The sequence below is a fragment of the Alosa pseudoharengus genome, unplaced genomic scaffold, assembly GCF_046254945.1.
Source record: "Alosa pseudoharengus isolate Yale_2024_CS ecotype anadromous, Long Island Sound unplaced genomic scaffold, YU_APseudo_1.1 YU_APseudo_1.1_scf_1, whole genome shotgun sequence".
NCBI classification, from domain to species: Eukaryota; Metazoa; Chordata; class Actinopteri; order Clupeiformes; family Clupeidae; genus Alosa; species Alosa pseudoharengus.
In genome coordinates, this window is record NW_027468564.1 from 33,435,211 (window position 1) to 33,447,710 (window position 12,500).

Here is a 12,500-nt window from a genome sequence, read left to right on the forward strand (position 1 = left end):
TAAGACTGCCTATCACAACTGATAAATGCAGAGACCAAATTTCCCTCATGGGATCAAAAGACTGCCTATCACAACTGATATGGAGCAGGATTTCCACAGCTGTTTAGATTTTCTTTTCAGTCAGTTTATGGACACGTCCCAAAATGCCAGATAATCAATGCTACAAACTTACATACATAGCTTAGGTTACTGATCTTACATGCATAGCTTAGGTCACTGATCATACATACATAGCTTAGGTCACCGATCTTACATAATGTGTGTAATATGATGTGTATGTTTGTGCATGCATGTTATTGTGTGTGTTTGCGTGTGTGTGCAGAATCTGCAAGACCTGGACGAGAGGCGCATCAGAAAGCTATCGGAGGCCTATGCTCACTTTGCGGACACTGAGAAACAGGTGAGTCAAAAATAAACACACACACACACACAGGACAGCCGAAATATATATACACACACACACGCACGCACACACACGCACACACACGCACACGCCAATTGAACTAGACATGCCTTGGTTGTTAAATCCATCAGTGTTTTAAGTAGCTTTATTGTTTGCACCATGTCATTTCCCGATCCCACCCCATCTCTCTCTCTCTCCCACTTGCTTCCTGTCTGTCTCTTCACTGTGTCGTAATTATTTATATTTATATTTATTTATATATATATACACATTCATATATATCCATCCATATATATATATAAAAGTAAATGAGGTGCTCAGCATGTTTTTCATATCTCCAGGTTATGCCAATCATCACCAAATGTCTCGATGGCATCAACATGGCCAGCAGCAGGACCAATGAGAAGCAGGTACAACACTTACTTACACACACACTCACACACACACACGGAGAGAGGAACGTGTTCTGGGGACCAAGAACGATAACGATAGCTATAACCATAACGATAAACAAAGTCTCTCCTTCTGTTAATGAATGTGACGGTTAAAATTCGATGGGTTCTGATTGGCTATTAGCTTTTTAACATTCTCAAAATCGCTCTGAAAGTGATCCCCAACGATATCGTTCTTCATGTCGTTATCGTTATAGTTTATGAGTGAACGTCATCATTCATATCAACGAGAACAATATTTGTTTATAGTTATCGTTATCATTCTTGGTGTTAATGGCCTTTTGTCAGGATTCACAGGTCTTCATAGAGCTGTATAAAATATAACATACGTGTGTGTGTGTGTGTGTGTGCGCGCGTGCGTGCGTGCGTGCGTGCATACTTGTATTTGTGTGTGTGTACTACATGTGTGTGTGCATGCATACTTGTGTGCGTGTGTGTGCGTGCATGCATGCATACTTGTGTTTGTGTGTGTGTACTACATGTGTGTGTGCATGCATACTTGTGTGTGTGTGTGTATGCATACTTGTGCGTGCGTGCGTGCGTGTGTGTGTGTGCGTGCGCTACTACATGTGTGTGTGCATGCATACTTGTGTGCATGTGTGTGCGTGCATGCATGCATACTTGTGTTTGTGTGTGTGTACTACATGTGTGTGTGCATGCATACTTGTGTGTGTGTGTGTATGCATACTTGTGTGCGTGCGTGCGTGCGTGCGTGCGTGCGTGCGTGTGCGTGCGTGCGCTACTACATGTGTGTTGTGGGTGGGGGCTTGTCAGGACTCGCAGGTGTTCATCGAGCAGCACAAGACAGGTCTGGTGCCTCCTGCTGAAGTGGAGTTTGAGGACTACAGCCAGGCCATCAAGCCCGCCAGCTCAGAGAACACGCTCAACATGCCCAAAGTCCGCATCAAGGACTTCTTCAACAAGAGGAAGCACAAGGTAACACACACACACACACACACACACACACACACACACAAACACATCAATCATTTGCACATTCACATTCACAGACACATCCAGCTCCTTAACCTTCATACAAACGGTAAAGGCCAGATAATAGACAAATATACCCTCGTTACAAGCATGTTTGTGTGTGTGTGTGTGTGTGTGTGTGTGTGTGTGTGTGTGTGTGTGTGTGTGTGTGTGTGTGTGTGTGTGTGTGTGTGTGTGTGTGTGTGTGTGTGTGTGTGTGTGTGTGTGTGTGTGTGTGTGTGTGTGTGTGTGTGTGTGTGTGTGTGTGTGTGTGTGTGTGTATGTGTGATTGTCCTATGTGCCTTTGTCTGATAGACACACATTCCTACACACATTCCTGCACACCTTCTTCAACAAGACCCCACAGTTACCCAAATCTGTCTGGACACGTACACAACCTGAAAGTGTAGGGTGGGGAGGGGAGGGGGTGCATGTGTGCACATGTGTGTGCACATGTGTGTGTGTGCATGCATTTGTTTGAGGTTTAAAGAGAAAGAGAGAGAAGATCAACTGTGTGGGTGGTTGCCTGCACAGAATAAAGTGCTTTCCCTGAAATGCTTTTCTTTCCTATCAGTTTTCTTTCTCTTCAGTCCGTCTACTGTCTTTATAATCTTTCCCCCTTCACCTTTCTTTCCTTTCTTTCCTTTCTTTCCCGTCATCTGTCCTTCCCTCTCTCCTTCAGCTCCCACCCGTTCCTCACATTCCTCCTTGCCCCGCCCACTCCCTCCCCAACGGACAGGTTCTGTCCAAATTTAGCCACGCCCCCCTGTCCTACTGCCTGAAGTCCCTGCGTCGCCCAATCAAATCGGGGAGGACCTCTCGCTTTGCCTTTCACTGGACGGTGAGCCACGTAGGTCAAAGGTCAGAGTCCCATTGGCAGAAAAGAGCTTCTGGGCACCAGCTGATTGGTTGAGAGCTTCTGGGCACCAGCTGATTGGTTGAGAGCTTCTGGGCGCCAGCTGATTGGTTGAGAGTTGGCATGCTTTCAGAATCTCCACCAATCAATGAGTCATGTTTTGTTTGTGAGTGGTAATATTTGTTATAATGCAACGCGTTATATTTCCATCTCACTGAATGGCTTGGCTGTCCTATGTCTACGCAGTTACATGGCTCGAGAGGTTTTGTTCAATCAAAGGTTTTGTTTGTAGGGTGGGGTGGTTAAATGTTGCAGTCGATATAGCGAGATTAAAATTGTACAAAAAGGAAATTGTAGAGGGAGATATACTTCTCTCAACACCACCACCACCACCACCATCAATCGCTCTCTTTCTGCATCTTATGTCTCTCTCTCTCTCTCTCTCTCTCTCTCTCTCTCTCTCTCTCTCTCTCTCTCTCTCTTTCTCTCCCTCTCTCTCTTTCAAATTACAACTCACTGTAGGTCAAGTCAATTAGGTCACTGGATTTCTGTATGAAGCTATTCCTTACTTATTCCTATCTCTCTCTCTCTCTCATTGCTTCACATGACAATGTTTTTTTGTTTTTTTGCCAAAGCATTCACATGACGAAAAGGGGGAATAAAATGTGAAATGGCAAAACATCTCTCTCATCTTGCTCTCTATCACCCTCTCTCTTTCAGACACACACACCACAAGGAAACTTACCAGGTGGATGTGTGTTTCACCTTCTCCCTGTCAGACACACTCTCTCTCACACACACACACACACACACACACACACAAAATTTACCAGATGGATGTGTGTTTCTTTCCTCTTGCCTCCTTAGAACTCTAGAGAAGACAAGTCGACGGTACAGTAACACACATACAACACACAAACATACACATCTCTCACACACACATTCACACACACAAACACATACATACATATACAAACTCACACATACACTCACACACACACAAACACACATCCATGCATACAAAACACACACACACACACACACACACACACACACACACACACACACACACACACACACAGTACCTACCCACTGTGCTTTCCTCTGAACTAGGGCTTTTATTTTGGAAAAAAGGTTTCTATCTAGCCAATCAAAAAAAAAAGGGGGAATAAAAACTGTGGTCACTGGTGTGTTCAAATTTTTAGAATTCCATTTTAGAATGCACTCTCCGCATTCTAACTCTCGATTGACACCTTCATCCACTGTGTGTAAGTGAACTGTACTCTGTTGCTTAGTTACACACCTCAGAGTCTTCACTCCTGGCTAACATGCTGCATGCTGCTGTCCCTCTTAGCACTTCTGGCGACCCATTGGTGGGTTGGGGTGGGGGGTGGTGGGTGTAGTCTGATTGACAGCCTTGGTAACCAGTAAGCAAGCAGCATTGTTGGGAGTGAACGACACGAGGCGGGATCTCATCACAGGGAGAATGAAGGGCTGTGACTAAAAGAGGGCTTCAGGAGCCTAGCGATCCGCTGGCATTACTTACAAAGGCATTCGGGTGGTTTGGTCTCGTGGTTTCTCGTGGTCTGTTGTGGTTTCCACATAGATTGCATAGATGGACCATCTGGCTTCAGAAAGAGAAAGTCCCATCATGTATTCGTTCTGCCTGTGCACTTAAGGCAGGTGATGCCCTTAATGAGCTGATCTAGAGATTCTCTCTGAAGCTGCATTGTCCACCTGTGTGTGTGTGGTTTTTGTGTTCCATTTGTGTTTATACCATTGCGTGTGCAGGTGAGTACTTAGTCCTGTAATACAGAATTGCATCATGAAACGTGTGTGTGTGTGTGTATGTGTATTTAAGTGTATGTGCCTGTGTATGGGGTTAGGGAGGTGAGTTATGTGTGTGTGAATTACGTATGTTAAGTGAGTGTGTGTGTGTGTGTATTACCGGTAATTGTTAAATGTGTGTGTGTGTGTTTGTAATGTATTAAGTGCAGGTGTGTGTGTGTGTGTGTGTGTTATGTATTAAGTGCAGGTGTATGTGTATTATGTGTTAAATGTGTGTGTATGCTCATACAGCCCCCTGCAGCCGAGGACTTCTCTCACCTGCCCCCAGAGCAGAGGAAGAAGCGCCTGCAGCAGAAGGTGGACGACATCGCCAAAGACCTCCAGAAGGAGATGGACCAGAGGTGGGCATCGCCACAGTTACATGCAAGCACCCTCGTCAACAGTCGCCATGGCTGCGGTTTGGCATAACTTTGCCAATTAAAGATTAATCACTCCCTCCTCCCTACTCTACTTCCTAGTCAGAAAGTACAATTTGACCACCGATGTCAAATAGGCCCCCCCCCCATCATTCTTTCAATTCAATTGAGCTTTATTGGCATGACAAAAAATACAATTTGTATTGCCAAAGCATCTCTCTCTCTCTCTCTCTCTCTCTCTCTCTGTCTCTGTCTCTCTCTCTCTCTCTGTCTCTCTCTCGTAGTGAGGCCCTGGAGAAGATGCGGGGTGTGTATGAGAAGAACTCTGCGCTGGGCGACCCCTCCAGCCTGGAGCCCCAGATTCATCAGACGGCCCAAAACGTGGGCAGGCTGAAGGGAGAACTGGCCAAATATGAGGTATCACACACTCACACTCACACTCACACACACAGACACACACACACACACACACACACACACACACTCACACTCACACTCACACTCATACACACACACACACTCACACTCATACACACACACACACTCACACACACAGACAGACACACAACCACACACACACACACAGACACACACACACAGTCAGACACACAACCACACAGACACACACACACACACACACACGCTACAGTCACTAATGTGAACTTTGTTCCATAGACCTGGCTGAATGAGGCAGGTGGAGTGTTGGACAACATCAACTCCCAGATCAACAACAACTTGAACAGGTAGCTCTCCATCTGTGTGTGTGTTTAGGGTGTGTGTGTGTGTCTGTGTATCTGTGTTTATGTGTCTGTGTGTGTGTCTGTGTGTGTGTTTGTGTTGTTTACCCTTGGATACACATCAGTATGAGTTCATCTCACATCACATGAGTTCATCTTTTTGTGTCTCTGAGTGTATATTTATCCATGAATTGCAACATCTGTTTCCATGTGTGCGTGTGTGTGTGTGTGTGTGTGTGTGTGTGTGTGTGTGTGTGTGTGTGTGTGTGTGTGTGTGTGTGTGTGTGTGTGTGTGTGTGTGTGTGTGTGTGTGTGTGTGTGTGTGTGTGTGTGTGTGTGTGTGTGTGTGTGTGTGTGTGTGGCGTTACACTCCTCAGTTCCGCTGGTAGTATTGTCATTGCTGGCCCCACTCTGCAAGACCCTGGGGTGTACGAGGACGGTTTCTATGAGGAGTTTGATGACGACGAGCCTGAGGTGCCCTTGGGCCAGTGCTTTGCCCTGTACCACTTTGACGGTGAGCAGAAGCTTATACACACTCACTCACTCACACACACACTCACTCACTCACACTTACACATTGGCACTACACTCACACTCACACATGACACTACACTCACACTCACACATTCACACTCACACATTCATACTCACTCTCTCTCTCTCACTCACACTCTCTCTCACTCCCTCACACTCGCTCTCACACACACACACACGCGCACACGCACACACACAAGCAGATGTATAGATAGACTGACACTGACAAAGACACAAACCTGATTATGCACACAAAAACACAGTCATGGACATGAACATGACTAATGTTGGAGTCGTTACTCAAAAAAAAGTACAAGTAGTCTAACAAATTGCTCATTACTTAAAGAAACTAAGGCATTACTTTCCCTTAATTCACTCCCTCATGACTGTAATTCTTAACACTATTTATTACTTGTTTTTTGTGTCATTCGTAGACATTTCTTGTAGTTAAATCTTCATGAATTAAATACGCAATGTTATGTAATATATGATTTATGAGTTGAAATGTTAAAAAAGATACAAAGAAAAACGTATTTTTTGATTCCATGTTTCTACCACATTGTCTTACAACCTTTTGGCATGTGGCAGTGTCATTTTCAGTCAGAACAAACATATTGGTCAAGAGAAAATCAACATTAAATCAATATTTTCCAGGGGGTATGAATAATTTTGTTCTTAACTTGTATGTAATACCCCCAACCGGCACCACAGGCACCAGCGACGGCACCATCTGCATGCAAGAGGGCGAGCAGCTCAGTGTGATGGAGTCGGACCAGGGCGACGGCTGGATGCGCGTGAGGCGCTCCAACGGAGACGAAGGCTACGTGCCCGCGTCCTACATCAATATGAACTGAGGAGGGGAGGAGGGAGTCCAGGGGACGGGCCACACAGCTTCCTGGCTAATGCTAATGCTAATGCTAATGCTTGCGTCGTGGCTCACCCTTTGTTTGTTCAGAGGGGCTCTGTAGGACTGCCAGATTAGCATGCATGCTAGTGCTAACATCTCCCTCCTCAAATGTCATATTAGGATTTTAGATTTCAGACACTGGGCTAGCAAGGATTAGTATTTTAACATTTCCCTCAAGAAAAATCACTTTTACTTTGGATGGACAAAAAAAAAAACACTATAGACCTACCATGACTTATGCATAACATTTTCATTAATAAACAATTGGGGTCTCGAAAAGATCCTGAAACGGAACTAAATCAGTCCTGTAACATGGAATCCATCCAGCTTCTGGCCATTGAAATACACTTAATATTGTGCTAACATGCCTAAAATGAAATCATACTGCTTTCCTCAAGTTAAGCATTCATTCATACTGCTTACCTCAAGTTAAGTGACAGTTGGCTGATAACATGGCTTAAGATATTCCAGATATGCTACTTCACTGTACGAAACTCTCTTGTACCTGACAACAAGTTGTATACCTGCCATTAGCTTTAAAATTAACTTTTCCTTCTGCACTGTGCAACTACAGTGCAAAACTGCATGCACAGTTTATGGATACTACTGAACTCCAGTAGCCTACCAAAAGACCTAGATGGTACCTATATTTGGACCTTCATTCCAAACAAACTGAGGTTGTAAAATTCCAACCTCCCTCTGGAAAAAAAGTACAATGGAATGCCACACGATGTCAGAGTTCTTACTTCTGAACTCGGGGCAAGTCGATCTACCCCAACTTTGAAGTCAAAATTGAAGTCTGATTTCCGACTTCCGAGTTGTGTGGAAAGCAGCATTCTTCTCACTCTTCCAAATATTGTAATTCAGATCATCTCCTCACGCACCTCAGATAAGTCACAAGACTTTCCACAATCTCTCCAATTCCAGTTTCCATTAGGTTCACTTCGAGAAACTAGCCAACTAGCCAAATACATAAACATCAGACTGTGTATTCGCCAGTGAGCACCATTTTAAATCTAACAGCTTACACGATTCATCTTGACATCATTATAGGGACCAAGCATTCAGTGTTGCTGCCTAAACTCTTCAGAACTCAAGCCCATCTCCACAATTTGCAATACCCCCTCTTTGAGCTTCTTTAAGAACCTTTAGTACCTACAAGTTCTACAAGGCCTATCGTCTACCTGGGAGGCTACACTGAGAAAGTAACTGAAGTGTTCCGTTCGCGGAACATCTGCTGCCACAATTAGCTAACACAAATAATCAATGGATCTGGCTACACCAGACAAGATAGTGGCACGTACTTTCGTAAAAATTACACCTATCTTCTAAACCTAATTTACACTCCACGAATGGAGTGCTTCAGTTGCGGACATTGCAGTTCTCCCTATGAGTAAAGCAACCTTTGATACCTTGAAAAGCGCTGTAGAAATCTAATTTATTATTACTCAACTCAGCTTTTTGGTTGAGTACCCCATTAGGGTTACTGCTCCATTCTAAACGTTAATCAACTAAAAATGCATGAACCATATATTTGTTTATAATAGTCTACATTCTTTAACTAACATTAATTACCATGGACATCTGTGAACTTATCACTGTCAGTGAGTCAGATTCAGATTTATGGCTTGATATGTTAATGAATTGGATAATGACATTGGCAGAGAGACGTTCCATGAGTTGGAATATGCCTGGACATTTCAACATAACGGTTTACATAATGTAGCCATAACCATTCAATCAAAATAATTAAGTTACATAATTTAAAAAAGCAACTAGCATTGGCAATTGGAGAAAAAATAAAGATTGATTTCCCCAAAATAACTTTTGAGTTAATATATGAAATGTCAGATGACGAGGAGAAACAGACAGTCAAGCGGGAGGAGAATACATCTTCATCCAGGTGCGTCTCCATCAGCGCAGACCAACTGGACTGTATCGAAAAGAGCCGGCACGAAAGCAACTTGGCTACGGCCGAACAACACCGGTGGGAATATCCATTAGCAACCCCACTCTCACTCATGCTATATTGCTAATGCTTAATCATAAAGACAATCATTTCGGCACTTATGGACATTAAATAGCATCATATGCAGTGGCCTATGCTTGACTGGCATTAACCGCTACCTTTTTTTGTAAGTAAATGAAAATGTAATATTTTGTGTTTAGTGCATCTAAATCTGTTGGTATACTCATCTAATACAGATATTACAGATCCCTACAAGCTGAGGAATGGCCTGGGTTTACCTCATAGTATGCCCATTGTGACTGCCAGTGATCCATCATCTCATACAAATACTTTGAACAAAAATACCTTTAAACAGTTTCACAATAATCTTTTTTAAACACTCTTTAGTACTATCTCTTTAGTACTACATATGTTGAAATAGTCGACACCTCTTCTGTTAGCTTTCATTGAAAGTCATTATAGGAGATCTTGTATCGAAAGGTATATCCGGCTGTGCTCTAGTTAAATGATAATTCTTTGAACTTTAAAGTAACTTTATCTGCTCAGTCTGATACTGTGTAACTGATCGCTTCTTATTAGAGGGATTAAATTTTTTTTAAATGTCATATCTCCATTATGTCCATTCCGTGTGTGTGTGTGTGCACCAAGTACATTTTTAATGTAATTTTTCTCCATCTTAAGATGTGTGTGTCTGAGTTTGTGAGAATGAGTGTGTGAATGTTTATAATCCATACTTGCCCTGTAAAGAGTTGCTGTGCAGTGTGTGTAAATGGCATATTGCATATAGTATTTATCAAATTTGTAATATATATCTTGCTAGACATAGGGTGCATTCCACTCAGAATATCTTCCAGAAGCTACGATATCTCGTATAGTAATATAGCTAGTATAAACTGTCCTTCGTACTTCTGTGTGGGAAAGGGACCTTTGGGTTTAGGATCATTTTGTTTCATGGTTTAATGCCTTTTTTCCGTATTCCATTTTTTAATTCTGGTGTGTTAGATTCTTTTTTTTTTGCTTTTAACTCAATATGAGGTAAATTTGTGTGTGTGTGTTTATGTGATTTATGTTTCTTCCTCTGTAGTGTTTGTCTTCTTCTGTGTTTTTTGCGCTGATGGTCTTTGAGCCAGAGGGGGGGTGTTGCTCCCTGTTAGAGGTGTCACTGTGCCTTAGAAACACTACTGTAATGTACATAGTGGGTCTACAGCCAAAATGGATGCTGTCATTTCCCCTTGTTTTTTATGTAACATATAAACTGTCATGGTAAATAAAATGTCTAATGTTTAATCGTGTGTGCGTTAGCGTGTGCATGTGCGTGTATGTCATAGATTAGTTGATGTCATAGTTAATGAGTGTGATGATTATGTTCTGTACAACAAGCTTTTATTTTGAAACCCTCCAGTGATGAAACCTTGACATGAAGTTTCACAGTAAATCATAAACAATACTAATGACAGAGGGATTGTGAAATGTACTGCACCTCTCCCCACACTCTCATATCTTTCTCTCTCATACACACACACTTGCACACACACTCTCTCTCTCTCACACACACACACAAATAAACACACATCTTTGTACACACTTTAGTTCTCACTCTCTTACTCACACACAGAAATACACACACACACACAAATACACCAAAATAGATGTAAACACATTTTTTACATTTCACACTAAAACATTACCCCAAAAAGCATGCATGTGGCCAAACCCATCCAGTCAGTCAGAGTGCATCATCACACACCCTACTGAAAGATAAAGACACATACTGTACACTGAATACTCCATGCCCACACTGACACACAATGGTGTTTCTTTATATTCACAAATTCCAGAGGGGTATTCAAAGTACGTGGTTTCTACAAACCTGGGTAAGTTGACTCAAAGTAAGTGGTAAACCTCCTACAACAAGAGCCCTACGGCATTGTTTTGTTAGGAGAATGAAGCCACACAGCTCTTCTATTAGGAGGATTACCCCTTACAGGGAAGCTACACCAGGCGTGTAACTGAAACGTTCCGTTCGTGTGGCGTCGTCTGCTGCAACAATTAGCTCGGGGGAAAAAAAAGACCAGTCTTCTAAAATGGATTTTACCCGTTGCGAACTTACCCAGGCTTGCTACTAAACCACGCACTTGGAATTACCCCCCAGTTCTGAGGTGGCCTCGAGTACGGCAGGAGATAGGTATGCTTGGCTAATAGGGTCTTTAACAAGGGTGTTGAAACCGTGACAGTGTCTTGCACAGGTGGGTGTCAAGCAGACAAGACACCCCAAGCCGCCCAGAGACAAGGAAGGGATGAAGGAAACAAAGTGCGCAGGGAAGAACTACAAAAATGGTGGCAGGGTGAAACAAATTTGCAGAGCTGGAAAACTCCTAACAGTAGTAAAAGTCCTACCATGTATTGGTTCCTACCATGTATTTGCCTCTGCAAATTGGTCACCCACCTCCCACAATTTTGAGTGGTGCTTCTTGAAATGCCTGAATGTAATTTAAACTCCCCATATACTGTCAGCAGTTCTGACCTTTTACACACTAGTCAAGAGGTAACCTCCTTACTGCCACTTAAGGCTGCGTTTATGACGACCGTAAACTCAGAAGACCCGGCTTGAAGAAATCCCAACTTCCAAAAAAACAAAAGTGTGTTCATAAGGTCAGCTCGGAAAACAAATATGGGTTCCCGCAGTAACATGTTTTCATTTTTGTGTTGTCCTTACAGTTTATTAGAATTGCATTCTAATTCAAAAAGAATTATATTGTTTCAGATTTCTATTTAGATTACACTTTAGTGTAATTTAGTGATTAATTGCCTTGCCAGTTTTGTTATGGGAGTGAAATTCCCCTCTTGTGATGTTGCATCTAAGAGTGTTGGATCTAAGAGCATGATTGTGACATAAGACTTCTGCCTGAGTCTATGAGCATAAAATCCAACCTGACCATGCGTCCTTCAGTGGATGTCTGGGCAACATGGAACAAAGGCCTTTATGACATCACATCAAAACAGTGTATTCACATTCTGTTTCCACGTCATTTTTGATGGTTCAAACAAACAAAAACAAAAAAAAAACTTTAAATATACCAAGCAGTTCTAAGCCAAATCACATTCTGTTGAAGGGACATGTCTATTTGTTTGGCTGTTGAGCTCAAATATCAACAAACTTTCTCCAGCCCAACCCTTTAAGTTATTTAGACAAAGGAACGTCCACACCAGCCAGGAGTATGAAGGTCAAGGTCACAGTGTAAAAGGTTTTTTTTTTAAAAAGGGTCAAAGTTCACAGGGTGTCGGTGGGCCCCTCGAGTGGTTCCAGCTTGCTAGAGAGGACGGTGAGGATCTTGTCGAACTTCTCGTAGCGCTGCTGGCGCTCAGCCTCGGCTCCCGCCTGACCCCAGAACAGGCGCAGCGCAAACTCCGTCCGGAATGCCTCCAGGAGCTCCGGGATTGGTTCCCAGCCGGCTGCAATAAAATG

At 43.0% G+C, this 12,500-nt stretch overlaps 2 protein-coding genes across 6 annotated transcripts in view; one reads left to right on the top strand and one right to left on the bottom strand.

Moving 5' to 3' along the window:
- The window catches only part of trip10b (thyroid hormone receptor interactor 10b), a 26,686-nt gene extending 16,365 nt beyond the window's left edge, over positions 1 to 10,321 (top strand). The window contains exons 8-16 of one of the 2 annotated variants that reach the window (XM_076287680.1): positions 323 to 400; positions 745 to 813; positions 1,630 to 1,791; positions 3,551 to 3,574; positions 4,763 to 4,872; positions 5,172 to 5,304; positions 5,563 to 5,630; positions 6,002 to 6,138; positions 6,870 to 10,321. In XM_076287680.1, coding sequence (XP_076143795.1) covers positions 323 to 400; positions 745 to 813; positions 1,630 to 1,791; positions 3,551 to 3,574; positions 4,763 to 4,872; positions 5,172 to 5,304; positions 5,563 to 5,630; positions 6,002 to 6,138; positions 6,870 to 7,012 — 924 coding nt within the window. In that variant the 3' untranslated portion in view covers positions 7,013 to 10,321. The remainder of the gene's footprint in view (positions 1 to 322; positions 401 to 744; positions 814 to 1,629; positions 1,792 to 3,550; positions 3,575 to 4,762; positions 4,873 to 5,171; positions 5,305 to 5,562; positions 5,631 to 6,001; positions 6,139 to 6,869) is intronic. The other variant, XM_076287689.1, reaches the window with a different exon arrangement.
- A 285-nt stretch (positions 10,322 to 10,606) lies between these two features.
- Positions 10,607 to 12,500, bottom strand: part of sh2d3a (SH2 domain containing 3A) — a 20,744-nt gene continuing 18,850 nt past the window's right edge. For all 4 annotated transcript variants that reach the window (XM_076287648.1, XM_076287638.1, XM_076287658.1 and 1 more), the window contains one exon: positions 10,607 to 12,487. In XM_076287648.1, coding sequence (XP_076143763.1) covers positions 12,306 to 12,487 — 182 coding nt within the window. In that variant the 3' untranslated portion in view covers positions 10,607 to 12,305. The remainder of the gene's footprint in view (positions 12,488 to 12,500) is intronic.